This window comes from Neopsephotus bourkii, unplaced genomic scaffold, assembly GCF_033783945.1.
Source record: "Neopsephotus bourkii isolate Nb327-2 ecotype Australia unplaced genomic scaffold, CSIRO-AGI_Nbou_v1 NB_272, whole genome shotgun sequence".
NCBI classification, from domain to species: Eukaryota; Metazoa; Chordata; class Aves; order Psittaciformes; family Psittacidae; genus Neopsephotus; species Neopsephotus bourkii.
The window spans coordinates 5,325,431-5,349,275 of record NW_026900781.1 but is presented as its reverse complement, the minus strand read 5'-3'; the positions used below and the strand labels follow the sequence as shown (position 1 = coordinate 5,349,275).

Here is a 23,845-nt window from a genome sequence, read left to right as displayed (position 1 = left end):
ATGAAAAAGGTAAATTTACACTTTTAGAGAAGTCTTCAATTTAAATTTTGGCAGAGCTTCCACAGAAAACCCCATACCTTTCAGTGAGAAAGCAAAATATGGTGTGAATTAGAAACTACCTAGTTGGAAGATGAAAAAATAAAGTCAAGCTTTTCACAATTTGAAAGAACTACAATAGTGTTTAAGTTAGATTTAAAAACTACATTCCACAATTTTGGATTTCTCATGCCAAGCCAACTAAATTAGGGAAGATTCTACCCAAAGCCTGCCAAACCGACAGCAAATTCCATACAGTGTTAAAAGCCCTAAGTCTCAACCCTTTACATAGTTATGTGGCAAAAGTTCAATGGCCATGGAAAGACCATTCATACACACTTAATCGTCTTCAAAATATTACAATATTCACTTTGAACCAGAAGAACGCACTTTCTCCATAGGATGAACAGCATTCATTACCTTTCTGCAATGTCACTTATTTCACATCTGGAATCTGTTAATCCAGTAACAACAATGCCGAGTTAATTCCTTAGGATTTCATTTAAGTTCATTTTCCTAAGCAAGCTAGAAGAAGGTTATGACACAAGCTGCTTTACTAAGTTTCATCAAAATTCCCACCCCGAGCTGTAACAGTTTTATTTGCTTAAATGAAAAGCTGCATAATCTAATCACATTGTTTACTTAACCACTGCACAGTATACAAGAATAAAGTAAACTTCTTTGCTGCATTCCGTGTTTGACCAGCATCACAAATTAGTAGTACAAAGCTGATCAGACAGAATCCCACAAAGAAAGTGAACATGCTGAAGGGAAGAAAGAATCTGGATGTTTTCTTTACAGCTGTTTTCAGAGTTACATTATCCTCAGAGCTTGTTTGTAGCCGGATGCAGTTATGTGACACTGTTGTACTGGTTACATGCCATAAAAACAACTGTGTTTGCACCCTGAAGAAGCTAGGCTATTACTTAAAGAGGGTTCCTGTCACCAAACAGATCAAGGGGCGTGGGGGAAGAATAATAAAATCCTCCCAAAACCCCAAACCCCTCTTGTCTTGAGCTGTACCAATAGATGCCTGTAAAATAATTATCTAATCAAATTTTTAAAATATGCCTTTATTCTCCCCCCATAGTTTCCCCAGTAGAATTACCTGTCTTTAGTTATTTCTTCTTCCTTACCCATACTTATTTTTCATTTCAAGGAAGAATAAATAATAGTATTGGGACAAAGCTGCTTTACTTCTTACCTAACAAACTGTAAGCCTGTCAGAAAAAAAAATATTTTAGCTATGTCATTGAGAAGAACAGAACTTGGAAGCGATATCTAGCCTCGATTCAAAAGCCCAACCTATGACCATCACAGCCACTTGTTTCGTCAGGGTTTTATTATCACTTACTACTCCAACTTAGTTAAGGAACAAGCTTATTGTTGTCTCCCGCTCCCTGTATGTGGGAGGGAACAGAAGAGACAACAAGAATAATAATTGGGTTATGATGCCTCAAACTGTGTGACATGGATGACTGCTAACATTTGCTGTGCATTGGGGAGGAAAGAGCTCTAATGAAACAGCAATGTCTGTACTGATCTTACTGATCTCTAATGAAACAGCAATGTCTGTACTGTCTTGCAAAGACACAAAAAACAACCAAGACAAAAATCTGCCCTCACATCGCAAAAGTCTACTGAACTAGAATGTAAAGACACCTGAAATATTGGGAAGAATCATTTCAATCAGCTAGATAGCAACACATGAAACCTCCCCCAGAAATGTGACTCCCTGGTCAAAGAGCATTGACTTGTAGACTGCTACAGTTTAGTCAAACCCCTGGTTAGTGACAAGCAGATCAAGCATCAATTAATGCTTTCAAATTTCTTCATCAGTCTCATGCATGAGCCAATCAAGTTCAAAACCTTTGTCCCAGTTTTGGCACAGATACGGGATGGTTTGAGGCCTTAAAACAGGCAACAGAATCTTCAGGAGGGATGACAACACTGAAGACCACCAGGATGGCAGATTCATCTGAAATTCATCTCCTGGTATGAGTGAACCATAACAAGAATATTTCTGTTATCAAACAGTTAATTTCGTATCAATTTAAATGGCCTAACCCTGTAACTCACATAAGCAATCCCATTAAACTGTAAACATTTAGAATATTTACAACATTCTGAGAATATTGCTTAAAATATTGCTGAATATCAATATTCTGAGAATATTGATTATTAGAGCATCAAGCACATGAAATCATCATGCTGTACTCAACAGCAAAACAAAGAAAGTTAAAGAAAGAATAAGAGGAGACCAAAAAAAGTAAGCCACAGCAAACAATGGAAATACTGCAAAGATATGAATAAAGGAGAACAGAGAACAGTGGAACACCGTCTACTGAGTCATCTTGGAAAATGGCCAAAACTCAAGGCATTTGCCTCTCAAATTTTATCTATTAAAAAACCCATACAAAGCATTTAGCAGTTTACCAAGCTTTTCAGCATTTCTGTATATCATATCATGTGAACTGTAACTTGCCTCCTGGAAATCATGACAACCCCATACAGTTTTATATAGACCATACCGTTATTTTATATATAATGTAATTTATTGTCCTGTCCAAAAAAGGCATCACAACAGGTTTTAGCAAAGATGAAATAAAATATCGAGAATGATCAAGCACTAATAACCACACTAGCTGATGTTTTGACTATTGGTTTCCTATTGTTTCTGTGTTTTTTTTAATGAAGGTTAAAAAGGTGTCAGTAATATTTGATACAAAAGGATAAAACTAACTGAGCCGTATTTGAGCACCCTTTTGTTTGCAGTAACTTGCAAACCCAAGAGGTTAGCAGGAATTGGATGATGATTTGACAGGCATATGATCACAGCTCAGATGCACTACAAAGGACAAGAGAGAAAATTGTGTGTCAGGGCACAAACCAACTACTAATTTGTACATACATTGTTATATGTATGTATGTATGTATGTATGTATGTATATGTATAACACTGTTTATGTAAAATATCTTTTTCAGAGAAAGCTCCAGTGGAGAAAATATACCACTTATTTTTACCCAGAAATAAAGTCCCATGCTGAATTTGTTAGACAATGCAGAAGAACATTTTTATCTGGCAACTGCCTTACCGTTACTATTCAGTGTCTTCATAATAACTTCCATTTGTGCAAACTCATAGTTGTAGTCTGGTTCTGAAGAAGCTTCACTAGCTGCATCCAGATCATGCTCTCCTAATGATGTTTCTTTCTCAGGGTCTTTCAGCCAATCTCGTCGTTTCCTCTTTGGTAAATTGATTCTGTGTAAAATTGAACTTCAGTTTCTAAAAATGTTTATGCAGAACAGTGGAAGAAAAAGAAGAAACCTAACACAAAAGAGGCTGAACGCAAAAAAGCTGTAATATAAATATCAACTATTACCTAAAAAAGTGGTTGTTTCCCCATAGTATTCTATCTCCATGCCATAACTGAGTGACAGAACATACCAGCGCACCATTTACACAGGACCTGAAAGAAGAAAATTAAATTTCAGTGAAATCCTAAAAATAGAAGGTTGGAAATTAATCACAAGATCTACTGTTTCTCCCATCTACAGACAGTGATTTGTATCATATGATGCACAAATCTGCCAGATTCTCATTAAAGAATCAACAGGAAAGATGCTAGTCTGATTTCTACTGTCAGAACTGAGCACAAAGCACCCTTCCCCTCTAGCTTTGGCAGATTCAACTCTTCAGTAAACACAAAGACGGTTGTTTTTGGTTACATGGTTTTCTTTAAATGCCCAAGTCTCAAACTGGGTCACTGCCTGTTTCTTATAAAGAGTCTGTAAACTTGGATGTATGCAAATCCTGCTGATAAAGCTTCCCAAGATTCAAGTTAGTCAACAGAAAGTTGTGAAACATACTGTTAACATATTCAGCATCCAAGCGTAAGAAGAAGACCCTTAGATCCAAGTTACATACTTTTAACAAATGGAGTTTCTATTATTAATAAGAGTATTTTTGTGAACGTCTGGTATACTGCTATGTTTGCATTTACAGTATGTTAGAGATTGGAAGGGACCTCAAAAGATCATCTAGTCCAATCCCCCTGCCGGAGCAGGAACACCTAGATAAGGTTACACAGGAACGTGTCCAGGGGGCTTTGAATGTCTCCAAAAAGGAGATTCCACAACCTCCCTGGGCAGCCTGTTCCAGTGTTCCGTCACCCTCACTGGAAGAGTTTCTTCTCAGGTTTAAGTGGAACCTCTTGTGTTCCAATTTATACCCATTTCCCCTTCCTTTCATGTTTGCCAACAAAAAAAAACAACAAACAATTTAGGTCTTTGTATTTAAGTTTCAATCATAAAACAGGAAAAATGGAGCTGTCGAACTTTTGTATATGCAAGTCACAAAGCAGAACATTTTCTTTGAAAGGAAAAAAAAAAAGTAAAATGGGAAAAGCCCTTTCAGATGGAGCATTCTGAATTCAGCTGTCTCTCAAGTAAGTCAGCACAAACGCGAGCATTTGTCTTACAGCCAGATTTTTATTTACTTCAAATTTTTTTACAATGAAATCTTGGTAACTACATTTTTCTTGACACTACAATCTTAAGAACAGCTACTTAAGCATTGCAGATCAGGCACAAGTAAAACAAAATACATTTTTTCCCACTGACATGTGCCTTTGTTCTTGCTAGTCAAAATGACCGATTTCCAGTACAGTAACTCTATCACCACAAGTCTGAATCCCATCTGTTTGGAATTTTGTACTGTAGGCTGCAGAAATAAAATGCAAATGCCAAGAGGTATTTTACTGAAGGTAGAGTGAAAGAGATCAGATTTTTTAAAAGATGTCTCTCAAACTTGTGTTTCTCATTCAAATAATAACCTATACATTATTTCGATATTCAGATTTCAGACAAGAAGTATGACTATTAACTAGAACAAAGGTACTACTTATCACATGCCATTGGAGATGAAGTGACATACATTTACAATTCCACCCAAGAAGCCACAGTGCCCCCAAAGTGAAAAAAACCCACTAAAATATAGAAGCAGAAACAAAAGGAGAAATGTGACTTCACACTGCATATTTATGAGGCACAGCAGTAATTAAAGATTTAGGAAAATAATGTAAAGATCTTAAGATCTTTAAAACATCTCTTTCTCACAAAATGCTGAGCTTTATAACAGAAACTACTCATGAGGCACAGTTTATCCTCTCCTATCAAGACACAGCTCACTGTCTCATTGCACAGGTCAGGATAGCCATCAGCATCTCAGCGATTTCATTGCCACCCAAGAGAGACAAGCAATGGTCCCTTATTCCTACTGGATACTTTCTTGTGATGCTTTATTCTGACCCACACCACTGATTGATAGCCTGTCATGCTACAGAGTAGGTGGTGGGTGGGTGTGTACACAAGGGGGGAAAATCTCAGTTTTATTACTCAATTCCACTTCTGAGTATTTAAGTCACCTATACTGAAGCTACTCTGATCAGAACACAAGATGCTTCTAAGTAAAATAAAAATGCATGTAAGTTATCTTCTGGTAAAGACAAGCAAACATTTCATCGAAAAGTGCTGCTGATCTTCCTTACCTTGCATTTTCTTTTGGTGTGAGTGTAACTTCTCCATCTAAAGCAACATCAATCTCACAGTGTTCTGGTTGGATTCCTATACCAAAGAGCTGTATATCCTGAGAGGTATCTGCACCAACTCTTGTGTGATCCTAGAAAATAAGCTGTTACTAAGAGACAAGTAAGCTATCACTGTTTATATAACTAAGAAAATATTAGCTAAAGCACTGAGACTACACAACCTACATGTTCTCTTTTGCTAAGCACTTCTGTAGAGCAGAAAGGGTACCACAGCAGATTTGAAGACTGTAAAGGTCACACAGAAAACTGATCTTCTGCTCTGCACTTTATTTTCATATGGTTTTAAATAAAGCAGACTAAAGCAGTTTACACACAAATTGCTATTTAAAAATATTATCAAGCTATGCCTGCATACAAGCAATAAATGCAAACAGTGAAGAAAACCAGCCATATCATACAGGCATATATGAGGACAACATGGATAGTAAAATAAGGTGTACAGAGTTGGCTGCTTTTCAGAAAATAGCTATCAGCAACTCAACTAAGCACACTAATCTCTACATAATTCCAAGTCATACTGTAAATTATACTGAAATACTGGACTTCGCTGCTGTTGGAGAAGCAATTTGCTACTGTTCAAACACAGAACCCTATCTTGGCAGAAAAGTAATAAAAATAGATAGGACAGTCTTTCATATCTTACTCACAAGGAGCTCATGTCTTCTTATAAACTTAAGTTTATATTTGACACTATTTCACACTTGACATGAAACTGTGTGAAACAGAATGGTATGAAATCTAGTGGCACTAGGAAAATACATTTATGTAAATTTTTACCAGCGCTTTTTTCCCCTCTTTCTCTTAAGCTTTTCTGTCATGGAAGACTTACTGATTATTACTAAACATCACCTCTTTATGATTAACTCATTAAGTATTTAAAGCAATCCTTGGTTCACTAACAAAAGGAAGCATTTAACATGAGGCTCTCAAAGTTCAGCCCAAAAGGCATTTCTACTCACATATTTCCTGGAAAAGCTAGAATTTATCTCAACACCAGCACACATAGAGCACTGCTCCCATTGCTGGCAATCAGGAGATCAATTAAGAAAACAGTGAAGCTGGGAAACCCATCCTATTTTGCTGTAACTAGTCTTAAAAATCTAAATTCACCCCAAGCAACAAATTGAGCCAGAAATTCAAAACAAGAAACAAGTGTCATTTCATTCTGTGCAAACATCCCATTCACATTCTTACCTTTAAGTAGTAAACCAAAAGCTCATTGAGTGCAGGGTCTGCATTCAGATTCACCAGGTAACACTTGTCATCCCCAACCTTGATACCAGAAGACTCAAGGGAAATTCCCATGCTCTCTAACTGTCTTTGCCTCTCCTGCAAGCACAAAAATAGGTTAATCTTGCCTGCTACAACACATAGAGACAAGTACAGCAAGTAAATGAAAGCAGACCAGCTAAAGCTAAAGGTGCACATGCTGAGCACACTTTTCCGAATGTCAGCAGCAGAAACAGAACTTAAGACACTGGTCAAGTCCCGTAAGTTGAACAGAATTTATTTTTACACACCAGCAACAAAAAGTTAGATCTAATCCTCAAACATCTGCTTCCCCAAATCGAAACTTACTTACCTGAGCAGCCCTATTGATTTTATTAGGGCTACTCATAAGTAACACAATGCAACTTTGAAACTCTATGTTAATTAAAAGCTAGTCGCAGTTGCAATTACTTCAAAGACAATCACAGTCATAGATCATTTAGAATATAGCATGCCCCAATTCTGGTTTATTCATTTGCAGTATTATTATTAATCCAGCTAAAGCATCTAATTGCTCACACATCGTTCGCTTTGCTACAGTTTGGGCATTACGGTTTTTGTTTGCCTGGTTGGGTTTGGTTCCCTCCCCTGTTTTTTCCTTTCTTTTTTCTTTTATTTTTATTTAAACAGTGGTTGCACCAGAGGCTGCTTCTGGAATACTGGGACTAGAAAGGGAAACTAACAATACTTTTCTTCAAGCTGTGATGGTGGAAATTACGTAAAAGTACGCTGGAATCTGGAAGTCTCGTTTTAAGTACAATAATAATAAACAATCTGTAGTGAATACATATAAACATTTTCCTTTTCTGGTTAAGAAGTCACTAAAAGGAAGAGCGACAAATACCACCCAAAATTCTGATCCTTTTGTAATTCTTCATTTTCCTAGTCACTCCAAGGGAAGCATGTCCAAGATCCCACTGTGGTCTTCTAAATAAATTAGTTGCCCAAATATATTTTGATGTTTCATTTTAAAAGCAAATACTAGTTTTTATCCATGATATCATGACACAGCTACATTTATTCTAATAAAATTTTGTCTTAAAAAAATTTTTCAAAAAAAAAAAAACAAACACCAAAACCTCACAACAAAAACAAACCAAAACCAAACAAAAACCCAAACTACCAAAGAAAGAAAAAAACCCACAAAACCCAAACAAGCAAGGAAAAAGACAAAAATCCAGAGCAATTTTAAATAGCTGGTGGGGAAGACAGCACAGTCCACTAAAGCTCATGAAATTCAGCTGACTTGCACTGTATGAGTATGTGGCCTTTCCTCCTCATAATCATAATGTCATAATTTCTAAAATACCTGTGCAATTTCTTCTGTCTTCCTTAACTTTTCTTCCCAGGTGACTGTTAGCTCTTTTATTAGTTTTTCAGATTCTTCCAACTTCTCCTTCAGTTCCGGTGCCTTCATGGCCTAAAAGACAGAAATTAGCAAAAACCCCTCAGCTACTTTACCACTGCAACATCTGCTTGCACAAGGAAACGGAACACAAAACCAATGTGAAATGCAGCAAGCAGAGATTTCGACTCTATCCCCAGATTTTTCCTAGTAAATGATGAAGAAACAGGTCACTTGCAAAGGAAGAGGACAGAATGAACCTATAATGGGTACAAATATGAAACAGCTGAAACCTGACAGCTCCAGAGGATAACGTAACTGACAAAATTGCTGGGCCTGGCCACTCAAGCTCAATGTCTGTATATAACTGAATATTTAAAAACATTATGTCTCAGCTGTCTGAAGTTCAACCATGAAGTCTTTCTTCCAGCAGTAGCCTCCAAACAAATTCCTCTCGATATTTAGTCTTCCATTCTATCTTTGTTTCATAAGTGTTCCTAGAGTTGAATTAAAGCTTTCAGACTGACCCCACCGATGACCTTTGAAGGAAGGCATGCTCTGGAGGTAATACAGGCTTCTGATTTCACAACAGGAAACAAAAACAAAGGGCTTGAACACATCCAGTGCTAAGTAACAATTCAACAGGCTGGCTGGTTCTATATAACTGTTTTTAACAGAAGGTGTAAGAGAAAATACTTAAAAAAAAGATAATAATAGTAAGAAATTGGATACCTTCCTACTGGTTGTGTTGAGCCACAGTCTGCCAACATAATAATATGCTACAGTAATATTTTTGCAATTTAAAATACGGTGTTAGAACAGATTTTTATTTATGCAGAAAGTGAATGGCTCCTTTTTCGTAAGGCCTATTTTCCCATTTCAGCCTGTAAGGAATTGTTCATGTGAGGAACACTATTCCTTAAATGAATGTGAAATTTAAACACCACACATTTACCCTCAGACACACTTCTGTTCTTTTTCTACCAGTACTTTGTGTCTTGTCTGAAAAGATTAAAAACATTTTCCTAGTGCAGTGCCTGATTTCTCCAGATATCACTAAGTAAGCTATCCTCCTCTGATACGTTATTGTTGAACCCGAAGTATAAATCTAAGATAAGCAGCAGTCGCACAGTGTTATTTGTGAAGGCAGAAAAGCAAATTGATGATGGTTTCAGTGTTGCGATTTTCACTATTTTTTAATCAATTTCTTGTATATGTCAAGAAGTCTCCTAAACATTTTGTGGTCCAACACCAGATTTACAGCTTTTCATTTTTCCATTTGACATCATAAAATTACACAGTCCACCAAAGAAAAAAAAATAAAAAAAAAAAAAATCTGCTAATAAGTCTACATAATGAAGCTGTAGGAAGCTTCTGTGCTGCATCAACTGTTGCTTGACATGAAGGTCTCCAAGAACAGACTGTTTTGACAAGGGTCGCCATCGGTACAGTGTTATCCTCATTTAAAAGCGATTAAAGACAAGCAAACCTTTTGTTGGATTTATTTCAGGAAACAAAGTTAATTGTTAAAAAAAAAAAAGACAAAAAAAAAAAAACCTGACCAAAAGAACACCAAAAGAAACAAAAAAACCCCCACAAACAAAAAAAAATAATCCCCAAACAACCCCAAAAAAACCATCCAAAAAAATCCAAAGTGCAAAACTCTTCCTTTCCTCATTTTGCAAGACTTAAACAGAAAGCTAGTCTTCCAGCCAGAGTCTGACATTTCCTTGGGAAACTCAGTTTACATTGTACTGTGACTATGTTACCTCAGCTTGCGAGAGCTGTTCTTTCAGTTTTTCAACTTCTTCACGTAGTTCTCGGATGACCCTAGCATTTGGATCTTCATTCACCACAGCGTGATTAACTATCCTTTTGGCTCTATCTGCATATCTCAGAGTAGAGAGTGTTTCTTCGTAGTTGTCTGCTGCTGGACTAATAGTAGCTATCATGGCAGTTTGGCTGTTTCCTCCCAAATTGTCCTGTAGAGTATATCCACAGAAAGTCTGAGGGTTAAAAATTGTTCTGGGACTATACAATGGCTTTACAAAGATACTTAAAATACAAAGGTTCCTATTTAGACACTGAAAGGATATAAACTAACTGGTATGATCCATAAACATTTCCAGCCACCTCCACCAGCTTTGACTCCACCACAGCTGAAAACAGCCAAATAAGACTTCACATAGAATTCACACAGGATCCACTTACATGTCTGTATTACTCGGAATAACTTATAGCTAAGGGAACTTTGTAGCTTATTTCTGTAAGAAACGATGAAAAGTCCACGTACACTAAGGTATGCTACAATGATCCTACAAAGTATTAAGCTGACATCTTGTGAACAGGGTGAGTGGAAAATATTAATTACCTTGAGAAGCCAAGTGAGTACAGAGTCTCTGTAAGGCACAAACTTGTTCCTCCCCTTCCCTGCTGCTTGGTCAGCAAGTGATGATATAACCAAGCCCAGTGTTGAAAGTGATCTATAAATGTAACACAGTAGCAGAGCTTTAACACATATTCCAAATGTAGATTCAATAAAACACAGAAAAAGGATTTCCTAAAGATTTTAATTTGTGCTCTGCAGAACCACACATCCCAATTTTTAAAATATCATAGCATAACTTAAGTTGCAAATGACCACAGGAGATCAGCTAACACATTGCTGAATACAGGGCAATGTATTTATTAAAGTTACACATTTGGAAGAATTACTTTTTCTCAGAGACCAAAAATCTTTCTACCCTGGACACTGCCTCATGACACTCTTACAAGTCAGCGCTGGCAGCACAGCACAAGTCCCCCATCTCTAGGAACCATGTTTTAAGAGCACTGGTTCAAAACCAGACTAAAACTGAACAATTCTCTAGCTATAAGGACGCATCCTCAAGACACAGCCAGTTATGGCCCAGGAGAACTAGTCTGCCTGATGAGCCAGCAACTAATCAGACATCAGACAACAATGGAAGACTGCTCATCAGAAGAGACTGATTAGGAGATCCCTTGATAAATGGGTTCTTGTAACTGAGGTAGAGCCTCACTAGCTTCTTAGGGGGGGAGCAGACCAAACAATCTCCCAGATACAAAAACGTTGCACATTCATGAAAGATAGAAGCCCCAGAATAGTTTAGCAGACAGCCACATCCCAAACATCACTTGAGTCGTGAAGAAAATAGAAATAAGTTGTTACTTTTGTGCATGTACCACGAGGGGTAACTGTCTTAGCAATCTGTGCAAAGCATATGTGCATTATATAATCCAATCATTAAACAACCCTATGTAAATTTTAAATGACATTGGGGCTCTTGGGGTGAGTGTGTTTAAGATAATAAGCTTGTTCAGGAGCCTGAGAACATTAAACAGGTGCCTCACGGGTTTTAAAATAGACAATGCTGAAGCCCAAGAGCATACTGCTGTCATGTTCGTGCCCATATATCCAGCTACTCTCTATAACTACCAAGGAAAACTTCAGCAGCATCACAATTAGATAGTCAAATAAATCTTTAACTTTACTGTTCCACTCCATCCTTTTGAGTTTTCTTTCCAAAGTAGCAGCACTATTTTAGCTAATAGGCAGTGTTTGCACAGTATCTGTAAATAGGCCTTACTGCTGCTTGTAACTACCACGGGTTCAGAAATGACATTTCAAAAATGACAAAACTGTTGCAGAAGACTACGAGGGTAAGGTAATAAGAACCATTACATATGTCACAAAAGATGTCCCATATTGCATATGGCACAAAGACAGCATTGACCTGAAAGCAAAATTGAAAGAAAAAGATATTTAAGGAGAGGCTATGCAATCTGGTCCCCCAGAAAGCACTCTACTTTGTAAATTCGTTTATAGGACAACTTTCCAATCCACCTTTGAAGAAATCATAGCAAAAAGGACAGCTTAAGTTTGTGACCTAAACAGAAGTCTAACAATCTCTTGAAACCTTGTGGGTGGTGGTTGGGAGAGGGAGAATTGGTTCTTGCCTCCAGCCTCCACAGACAGATGACAGCGTGCTGAACATGAGAGAGCAAACAGTAGTATGCACCATGCTGCTCCATAGCAACCTCCTACAGCACAACTGAAAAGTACCACCAGCACAGTCCAATGGAGTCCATCTTCAAGGAACATAATGTTAAAAAAACACCCTAGCCTATTTTCCTGAGGTTCCTTTTACTCGTCTTTAAATGAAGGGAAATGTGAAAACCAAAGCCAAAAAACAGAGGGAGAGGGACAAAAGAGACAGTCAGAAGGAAGACAGGAAGAACAGGGATTCAAAAATGCCTGTCCCTGAAAAATATTTCACAACAGGGCTGCAAGACTAATTTGAGTTCTGGGCACTGCATTTTAATAAACAGGAAATTATAAGTTACAGTTTATTAACACACAATTACAAGATGTGATAATGTTTTTGCTCCTTACAAATACTGATTTTATTTTAAGACTATTAACATCTGCAATAAAAACCAACCTGGAGTCATTTATGTATTCTGCTTGAGATTTCATAATACAAAGCCATTTAATGACTTTAAGAAAAGCAGTAAAAGAAATGGCTGCTCAACAAAATAATTACAGGACTCATCAACTGCTTTGCTTCATGCTAAATGATGCATCAGAGATCCATCATTACCCTGATCCTATCTCTCACTACTTATACAATGAATCAACTGGAAGGCTTAAGCCCATAGTGCAGACTGAGGCAGTTCAGAAGCAGCAAAGTGAATTAATGTCATGCAAGAGCATGGGAAGGTGCCATTTCTGCTCACTTTCAGTCCTCCTTGCCCCTGTTCCTTAGGCATGACCAGGCTGCCCTTGCTAGCAGGGGGTGGGGAAGTTTGCACACTTCCACCACCAGCCTGGGTCAGCCGTGTTCAAAGTGAAGTGGTGCTTCCTCATTACAGGGAACAGTTCTGTCCATAAATGTACCACTTCTGTACAATTTACCACCAAATTTTTCAATGAGCAGGATCCACCTTACTATTAGTTAATTCTGAATACAAAAAAACTCCTCCCTAAAATCAGACTGGAACCAGACCTGTCTCGACCCATTCCTTCCTCCGCCTACATTTTAAAGACATCTTTTTGCATTCTCAAGTTAAAAAGACAACCGCTATGATTTTACTAATCAGAGTTAAAACTGCAGATTGCCCACAGAAAGTATTTTTCTTAGCCACTAATTGAAAGTTTGTTTATTCCGCTTCCTCCTACTATTGTATTCCAGATTTTCGTTGACTACACCACAAAGAGTTGTTAAGCACCTGTGTTTCTACACTCTGTATGGGAACTAGGACATCCTGGGGAGGAACAAGCACATACAGCTTTCCTATGAAGTATGGCAAGTCCCCTGGAGCTCTCAATAATAAAGAGCAGATGCCCAGTACCTTCACCAAGGAAACTCCTCATCAGCTCTAAGAAAAAACATAAGTAACCTTTATGACAACTTTATGAAGATTTTAATAAAATGACACAACTCTCCACTGTTTCAGGAAGTGGAAGCGCAATCCATCACATCCCCTCTGCAACATGCTGTCCCAAGATAGGAAAGAGGATGATTTGTGGGACCGCAGTGGCAGCTACCAGGGCCCCAGCCATGTTTCACCAGAAGCAAATGGCAGACACCTGCAGAGACTGTCGGAATGTCACACTATGCAGTTTGGGTGTGCACAGCTGAGTGTACTTGTTCCCTACCTTGTAAAATACAGAAACATACATAATTTCCATGTTTTTCTGCAAGGCAATAAAACACAGCACAAGCAGATTTATTTGCCAGGTAATTTCAGCAGCTCCATTTTTGAGCTCACTAAACAGAACACGTTACCAATACATGTTACTGCTGTTTCATGAAGAATAAAAAGTAATAATAATAAAAAAGAGCTGGCACAGTAAGGTATAAGGTTTAAATATACTGTATCACTCCAGAAAATACTGCCTTTCTCTAATAAGAGGCATCATACCCAAGAGAACACCATATACAATGCTCTCCGAAGAACTAGTCTGATAAAACATGCATACCAATTTTGAGGCTTCCAGTGAAAGTCAGATTTTAATAAAGTGCCTAGTAACAGCAAAAATCTAACAGAAGACACCAAGCACAGCATTAAGAATTCTCTTTTGCCTACGAGTTCCAAAAGGGTTTTCAAATAAAGGACGCTTAATAAATGGACTATGAAATACAAATTTCTATTACACTAGAATTTAACTGGTGGGAAAATGTAGAAGTGTCCATTTTGTTTATAAAATAGCTTTTACAGAAAAGTTTGGTTTTGGCATCTAAAGTTCTGCATTGTCAAAGAGGTTCAACATGGGCAGAACAACCTTCCCCTACTGCACCAATACCGTAAAACTTTAACACTGAGTAAACATCCTACTAGGAAAGAAAAAGCCTTTCTGTATGTATAACTACACTTCCAACTTGTTAACATCTGTCGGGAGAGTTGGCATTTGAATTCTTCCTCAGGAATTTGAAAGAAACATTTAATTTCATCTTTGTTTATGCAAAATACAGTTTGTAGTAAAACCAATTTGAATTTAACTAATAACCTGCGGGGTAAAGGTGCAATACCTGCCACTGGTCAGAGACACAATTTTGTTTCACAAAGACTGCTCAGTGTGGCTACCAATACGATATATTAAACACAAAGTAAATTAGAAATTAAGCTAGAAAGAGCAAACATGTTCAAACTCTAAAAAGAGGTAATTTTAAATCATTTAAACTATGAATGCTGTTCAAACACTCTTTGTGCTGTCATTGTTGACTTAAAATACCAAAATATTTTGTAATATTTTAAAATTACATTGAAAAAGTAGTGGCTTTTAATGTAACAGTTGAACTCTCTCTTTCCCAGGAAAATTAGTATATTTAAGACAGCACTAATATTGTGCTAAATTCTTGCTTTTGGGCAGTAACACAGTAATTACGGCAAAAAAGTGCCTTGAAACTTGTCATTGCTTGAGTACAAATGCTCAAGGCAATGCTAAACTAACACAGCTTCATTCTGAGCTGGTTTTCTTAAACTATGAATTATACCCTTACATATTTTAATACATGTTGGAACAAGGCCATTCAACTCTGCAACTTTGCATTCTTCCTTGAGCAGATGATGAGACAAAACACATGAGCCTGGGGACAGGGTGTATAAATGAATCACAAAAGGTATATACTTAATTAAAGAGTGCTGCTGTCACTTTTTCCAGATAAAATTCATATAGACCTCATCTGAGTCAAGTATGATTCAGGTCCCTATACCAACGTAAAGAAACAGTGTTCAGCATGGAGCAGCTGAAAAATCTGTAACAAACTGCTTCTGATGAGGTCTATTATTTGAACTGACTTGGGACAAGCACACCAACAGAGGTGGCCAGGAAAACAACAGTGATTCTTACAAAGATTAAGCCCTGCAACCTGCATATGCCAATGTCTTACTTGTTTATGTTGCTGCCTTCCTTCAGGCGTTCTCCTGCAGCTCCTGTTTTGGACACTCTCTCACTCCCAGCCAAATCCACCAGGCTGACCTTGCTGACCTTCTCTCCAGAATTCTGTGCAGATGGGACATGGAAAAACAACAGCTAAGAAACACTGGCACAAAGTGCTAATACATTTGGCACTGTCACCATGAAATACTTTTCTCCATAATAATGCAGCTTAAATTACCAAATTCAAGATACAAGAGAAGAAGGAATTGTTTTATAGCTCTTTAAGAGTCACTCATTCATTTTTTAGTAAGGAATGAAGAACTAATGAATCAGAATCAGCTGTATGGTAATACCAACAACCTTACTGGCAGAGCAGACCATGAAAACATGGCAACAGTTAAGACCTAAGCAACAGTTAAGACCCAAGACAGTTTTCATGGTAACAGTAGGTTATTAAGAAGGGATCCAACTGTTTGCTTTATCTGGTGTGCTTCCTCACTCTTCCAGGGTTCTCTCAATCCTATGGTCTTGCTAGTATTGCTTTGATTATTAGAATCCTATGGCATTAAAGGTAGAAGCATGGCTAAACAGATAACGTATGTGTAAGAGGAAGAAAGGAAGGAAGAATTCACCATGACTTCATAATTAATTATCAGAAATACATACACCAGAATGCAGGTCATAAAGTGTTTGAGTCACTATAATATTGAATACAGCATGAGAGCGGCTGCTTTCTTCATTCATGTTGGTTGCAGCAACTGTTCGTGATTTGTTTCCCTCTGACATCAGTGACTCAATATCCTAGAGTGAAAAGAGTAAAAAGTGATGCTAGGATAAACACACATACTGTGCTTGCTGAACAAAATCCCCATCTAGATGGAAGGGTGTGTACGTGTGGGACAGAGGAGGAAAGGAAGGCAGAAGTAATGAGAAAATTCTTTGCACGTTGTGAGATGCACAGGGACTGGGGATATGCAATTCCACAGACTGATGATAGATCACGTCTGCTTTAAGTGTTACACTTAAAACCCCTTGCAACTATAGGCAATGCACATTCTTCTTACCTGCTTCTAAAATATGTTGGCCACATCCACGTTACAAATCAAATCATTTAATGCCCATAAACAAGCCAGCACAGATCAACTTACACAAATGAACACAATGCACCTTTTCACTCAACTGCATTAATACTATCTTCATTTAATTGGCCCAAAGGGTTACCTCGCTTGGAGCCTGGACCTTTCCAAATATATAAAACCAAAGAGACTATGCCAAGTCTGATATATGTGCTTGCTGAGCCTGCCAACACAGTTTCATAAAAGTCATCAGCCAAAAACTAATTATTAATAGAATTTTCTAGAATTTGAAAAAAGGTGTGTTTTCAAAGCATGCATTTCACCAAGAGCTGCAAAAGCAGTTTTTATTACTCTATAATATGCACAGATGCTTCAGAAAAACAAAAATCCCCATTAAAAAGCTAAATGGTTCCCATATAATGCTACACAGAGCATGAATGTTTTTTAAAAACCAACATTTACCAATTAACTTCCTCATAAAAAGAAGCCTACACAATTAAAAAACTGCACCACTTTAATTATTTCCATTGTAGCTACACTAGTTCATTGGCTTCTACTTATTAGTACACTTATTACTGACTTACTTGAATATGTTTTGGCAACTCAAGTGGGCTCAGATGCTGTCATGATTTAATTTATGAATTATAAAAGCTATGTTGTAGCCTCTCATGCAATACATCCGTATAAAAGAAGTGGCTGTATTCAACAACAAAGTCAAAATGAAATCATGCTGGAAGATTAATATTCTTATTTTGGAAGCCTTGTATTTCATGTGCAAAGGAGACACTGTGTTCTTGATGTCGGCTGTGTGCATTGAGAACAGCAAAATACCGCTATTATATTTTTAACCAACATAAAGGCAATTTCAATGCTTATACATGAAATAAATACTCATGAAGCATTAGAGAAGATCCTTGCAGTTGCCAGACACCATAATGCATTCAAGAACCAAAATGTCTGGATAGACACTTGTTTATCTCTTGTAATATTCTTACTGCTTATGTAAAAGTTGTTATTTATAAACTTGTCATTGGTTTAGATTTACCTCAAAGTTTGTAACAGCCAGCTGAGACAGGCCATCTACGTATGGTCCCAACACTTTGTGCTCTCGAACCTTAAGGGACTGACGACTCCTATGAAATAAAGTAGACTTTACACACAATCCACTAAAATGAACTTTTTTGAAAAACAAAAACTGTAGTAAGAAATTATAAAAATCTTCTATATAGTAGAAGTCAATTTATGCCTTTAAGTGTAACAGGAAGAAAAAACATCTTCCAGATATTTTTAAACTCAAATTAACAATAAAGACTCAAATTAATCCAACCAGTTTTAATCTACATATATGGATTATTTTTAAAGCATCCTTCCACCCCAGTATTTGTGGCTAGAACAAAACCTGAGATTCCTTATTAGGCAGAAAGAATGCTGATAAAAAAAGAAACAAAACAATCTTCTGCTCTGGCCCCCCAACAATTTGCTTCAATTCTTGCATTTTCTACACCTTATTGACATATATGAAATAAGTCTCAAATCTATCTTTTTAACTAACTTGCATACTTCTGCACCTACTGCAATTATGTTCAAGAATCAAAATACACACCACATATAATCAATGCTCATATATAAAAAAATAAAACAAAACTACTTTCTGTCTAGACATCTCCAAGCCAGAGAGCCTAACCAGTATTTCTGAATAGACAAAATGGAAGAAAGAATGCCATGGGTAAATTCTGAGGTATTACTTTTCCACACTGAAAAAGTTTGACATCTAACCCATGAGAACCAAGCTGTAAAGTTTTGAATTCCTTCTAGCTGATGAAAATTCATGCCTGAATATGATCATATGACAAAAACACCCTAGAATTCACTTGTACATTGTTCATGTATTATTTGCTTGAATCATTCAATGGTACCCCAATATTTAGATTGATCCACACCAGTTACTACTCTACATATAAGCTTTACATGGATATTCTTTTCTAGTGCTTGATATCCAGTCTTTTCTAAAGGAGGCTTGTGAGCATACAGTCAGGAAAAAAAACCTCAAAACAACTTCTCAAGAACCTTCAAGAGGATTTCTACTTTTATAGTTTCAGAAAAAAATAAGGATGGCTGTGGGACAGAGTGAAGCTACTCACCCTTTTGGGTCAAGCAGATCTCTGACTTTCTCATTGTAGATTTCCATATAGGACACTTCAACTTTAAAGGTATGAGATTCATTTTCTTCCACAGAGATTCTCTGAAATAAAGCACAACAGAGCCGTGGGATCAGACCCAGCTGCTCTGCATTGCCCATCATTGAAAAGGATTTTCCTGAACCTAGAGGAAAAAAAGGAGAAGAAAATGCTTTAGAATTTAGTTTCTGAGCTACTCATTTGTTCATGAAGCACGTTTCAATTCTCTTTTTATTCCTCCAGAAGCACATATCAGAACACCACAACAGGCTATTCCAGACAGATAGCTTGCTCTTTGGACTCCAAGGTATAGGAAAACAGAAAGAAAAGTTATCTTAAATGTTTTTTCTTTTAGCAGCGCTGTTGCTTGGGCCCCCTTTGAACACCCTCAAACATTATTAAAGACTGAATGAGCCTTTGGTATAAACTACTCCTTTCAGGCTTTGAAAGCAGCCCCAACAGGTACTAACTAGAACATATCTGCAGAGCTGCTTTAAGAACTTTATATTGTCACTGACTGTGCTAAATGTTTGGCATTTAACACTGTGAGCTTTCAAAGTACAATTTTTAAATATTATCTAGATTAATATTTGGTTTTTTCATCCCACTTCCCATGTGTATGAAAAGTGTTCTTCCCCTTCAGCACACAAGACTCACCTGTCTGTCCATAGGCAAAAATACAAGCATTATATCCCTGAAAGGCCTTTTCAAGAATTCCTTCTCCAAGGCACTTGAACACCACTTCTTGACCTAGAAAATAAATATTTCAAAATTCATTTTAAATGGACTAAAAGACTGAAATTTTCTGGAAACAAGAAAAAAAAAAAAAGGTTTGCAAATTATTTATACTATTGAGTGCACTGATGAACAAACAAACGATTCCACATACAACTGTGTGACGAGTTCAAAACCACTGCCTGAAATTAGTGTGCTTAAATATATTGTCGATTTTCCTGTTAAGGGAGCAGTTCTTTGGGAAGTGTCATAAGTTGAATGCTTAGAAAATAAAATAGATGTCTAAAATTTGTATTATTTAAGTGCAAATTCTGCAATTAATATACAACCCTTATTCAAAAACTAAAACCAAAAGAGTCATGTAACTGAATTGCAATTTAACACATTAGTGAACTAGGATATTAAAGGTACAACAAATACCATGCTACAAACAGTAGTGCTTGTTGTCTTGGGAACTGGCCTCAAGTCTCACCATAAGCTATTATATGATTAACTCCATGACAAAGTGATGCTGGAACCATGATGGCATTCGCTCTAATGACATTCAGGAAGCAAATGTATATTAGGAGGCTGCAAGACTTTCAACAGGGCTTTTGAGGATGTATTCTGCCAAATCCCCAGTTTGAAACATCAGCTGAAGAACTTCATAGTCTGAAAACTGTCTCCCTGTGCCAGGCAGATTTTAGGTGCACTTCAATCTTTTACACGTAGAAGATGAAAACAGGCACGGTGGATGATCTTTTCTTGTTTTATTTATTTATTTTTTTAACAGGAAAGCCCACAGTTTGTACACCATGAAGAGGGTCAATGGCTTGTCTACTTTGAGTTCTGATCAGAGAATTATATCAGCTGTGTGTACACTCAAAACAAGCACAGCTGAGCTAAGGACAGTATTTATACAGCTTCTGATGTTTGGTTTTAATCTTACATTCACTGCCTGCTGACTTTCTGAACAGCTATGATCACTGCATCTCTCATTTTGCTAAGTTATTTTCAGCACCTGTCAGTTACAAGAAATGATTTTATACAGTGGATGCAATGAGGACTTCCATAGTTCCCAAAATGGAACATACCAGCATAAAAAAAATCTAGCTATAAATTTATACATTACATGAGAACATTTACAGTCCATTATCCTTGACTAATTGGTAGCCCAGAAAATTCCTGAAGAACAGCCTGTGGAATGATTTACAGGCACATAACTAGAACTACAAGTACTACATTGCTTTTATTTTCCTTTAACTGTAATCTAATTTCTCTTCTGCTGTGAAGAAAAAAACCCCAAAACAGTGATGCCCTATCAAATGGCCTTTGTGTATCCTTCCAATTGATTTTCTAAAATTCTGAGAAGTGTCACTGCTCCGGATTAACACAGTTCAGAAACGGAATTAAACAGAGGAATACAGGAGTTAAACACAGAAGAGAATCTGCTGTACTCTGAAATAACTCCATCTCCTTCCCCATGCACATTCATTCACTTCTCATTCCAAATCTATGTTGAGACAGCACTGTTCAAACAAACTGGAAACAGCTATACAGAATGTTAAACTACAGAAGAACCAATAAAGAAAATATATCAGTTGGAGATAAGAACATAAAACACAGAAAAATTTGCTTTCCACCCACCTCCTGAGGGCCCATTTTGAAGTTACCAAATATCAAAGAAGCAGGGAGCCACTTACTATCTTGCTGAGCAAGAATGCAAACCTCAAGCAAACACTGAAGGAGAGTATAATTATTAAAAGTATATATATTCCATAATAATTATGAGTGGAGAAGAAAACCATTTTTCAGAAGAGGAAAACACCTTCTGACCAACAATAAACCAGTAATCTTCACGTTCCATAAGTAAAAAACCCCCAGCGGATACCAAAACATTATAAAACTGTCACAGTCATGATAACCGTAAGATAACTTACAGAATCCCTTACTGCTAAATATCAGGGAAGGAAACAGGTCTGAACCCCACAGGCAAAGCTGGATTATTATTTTTAATTTTTCCGGAAAAAAAAATAATTTTCAAACAGTCAACACAGAGTCAGTCAGACACAGATACGTAATGCTAAAATGGTATTTTTTATAACAGGTTTTAAGAGCTCAGCAAAACCACCACAGACAAAGGGGTCATTACAGAGTGATGTTTACAGTAACCAGACAAATTGCCATGGCATAAAATAAGATTTTAAATGCACTAATAGAAAAGAGTGCAAGACGTTAAACTTCAATCATGGATATTTTATGCATTTGCTAATGCAATACACTGTTGAGGGTAACAGCATATAATCCAAAATATTTGGTTATTTTTCATTAAGAAACCTCACTGTTTCTCCCACAAATTTAATTAGTGGGTTTGCAAACTGATTTAAAGAGCTGTATTGTATGGAATTATGTTTATGGGCACTAACAGTCAAAAGAAATAATGCAGTTCCATTTTCTACACTAACACATTTTTGTTTGGTAAATAAACCTATATCACCTGCAATTAATACTTTTGCTTACAGAACTTTTCTTCCACAGACACCTAGTGTTTAGAGGTAAGCAGAAGTTTTAACCTGATTCTAACTTAATTTACAGTAAAAGGGAGAAATACAGGAAAAAAACCCCAACCACATTTAGTTAACAGAAAGATTTCCCCTACAGCAACCTTTATTTTGTCTTTTAGACAAGGTTTCCCAATCTTCCAGCTGGCTAAGACCATATAGCCTCTTACAGAGGCAACTAAAGGCTTGACACCAGAACACCCATCCTCTCTCCCATCTTCTGCTCAGAACATGGGCAAGCCTTATGTGACTGACAGACATGCAGTCAGCCAAGCTGGGAAGAGTATACCCAAGGCTGTTATGTACACAGGATAAGCAGACAAGCTGCCAGCTCTCACCAGCCACTTTCTCCTGTCTGCTCATCCCTTCAAGGACTAGGGAGCTAAGTCTGGCGAGTTCTCCTTACAGATGACAGCCTAAAAAAAATCTTGTTTCCTTTAATTTAAAGAGCAAGACTGTCAACCTGGAATCACTCAGTGAGAAAGATTAACAGTGTTGCTGTATACCCCGTACCTCTAGTTATGGCACATGTGGCAGTGCCCCTAATGCTGCAAGGTGTGAAAGCCTACTAAGACACTGTCAGAGATGCTCTGCTAATCAAAACCTGAGAAACACTGATGGATGCCCACTCAGTTCTGAACGTGTACATCGAGACAACACGAAAACCTTTTCTGCGTTTACCAGACAATGAAGTTGTACAGCTGTAACCGTCTTCACAGCCTCAAGACATTATCTGCACATTTTGACAAGTGTAACAACAAGCCTGATGCTAACAGTAGGCAGAAAACAGTAACTCTTCAACAGATTAAATGAATAACTCCCAATCTCTCAGGCTGCCACTTCCAGGAGGAGACTGACCCAAGAATCTCTCCATTAGCTCTTAGGACTGAATATTTTTAGTCCTAAGAAACTCTTCACTATGAGGGCACAGGTTGCCCAGAGAAGATGTGGCTGCCCCATCCCTGGAAGTGGTCAAGGCCAGTTTATATGGGGCTTGGAGCAACCTGGTCTAGTGGAAGGTTAGCTCCTTCCATCTAGTTCCTGCCCCCCTATGGGGGGGGGGGGGGAAACTTGGAGCTAGATAATCTTTATGGTCCCTTCCAACCCAAACCATTTGATGATTCTATGATTTTCACACGTTCATCGCGCTGACATGCTCTTGACATTCTTCCATAAATATATAAACCAAGATAATAAATGTTGCAGTAACCACACTAAAGATACTGAAGACTTCAGCATTCAAAACGGTATCTGTGACTTAACTGAAAGCTAAAGGAAACCCATCCTACTCTCAGATTTACATTTTTAACCAACATTCCTGGAACTTTCAAATGCCATGCTTGTGCTACCACTACGTATCAAGGTATTTAGCATGGCACTTGGAACCTAAAAAGTTTTTTCACATGTTCTTTACCTACTGAAATGGCTGGGTATTCCAACAGAAAAAAAAATATAAAACAAAGGTACCAAAGCATGGCAGTGCACATGTAAATAGTGGCTCTTAAATTATTAAGAAACCTAAAATAAAGACTTCATATTATTTACCCATAGAGCTGCATGCAAAAATCTTAGAAATCAGAGTTGGAATCTCTAAGCCAGTATGAATTATTGGAACATTTAAATTTGGAGAACATGTAAGATAATTAAAAGTCC

General features: G+C 37.3%; 1 protein-coding gene across 1 annotated transcript in view; it reads right to left on the bottom strand.

Moving 5' to 3' along the window:
• The window catches only part of KIF13A (kinesin family member 13A), a 110,718-nt gene that overhangs the window by 33,649 nt on the left and 53,224 nt on the right, over positions 1-23,845 (bottom strand). The window contains exons 4-16 of the mRNA XM_061346420.1: positions 19,575-19,667; positions 18,882-19,062; positions 17,786-17,873; positions 16,331-16,465; positions 15,675-15,787; positions 10,631-10,742; positions 10,029-10,241; positions 8,224-8,334; positions 6,840-6,974; positions 5,586-5,716; positions 3,420-3,506; positions 3,132-3,298; positions 1,906-2,028 (exon numbers count right to left, since the gene is read on the bottom strand). Of these exons, the coding sequence (XP_061202404.1) occupies positions 1,906-2,028; positions 3,132-3,298; positions 3,420-3,506; positions 5,586-5,716; positions 6,840-6,974; positions 8,224-8,334; positions 10,029-10,241; positions 10,631-10,742; positions 15,675-15,787; positions 16,331-16,465; positions 17,786-17,873; positions 18,882-19,062; positions 19,575-19,667 (1,689 nt within the window). The remainder of the gene's footprint in view (positions 1-1,905; positions 2,029-3,131; positions 3,299-3,419; positions 3,507-5,585; positions 5,717-6,839; positions 6,975-8,223; positions 8,335-10,028; positions 10,242-10,630; positions 10,743-15,674; positions 15,788-16,330; positions 16,466-17,785; positions 17,874-18,881; positions 19,063-19,574; positions 19,668-23,845) is intronic.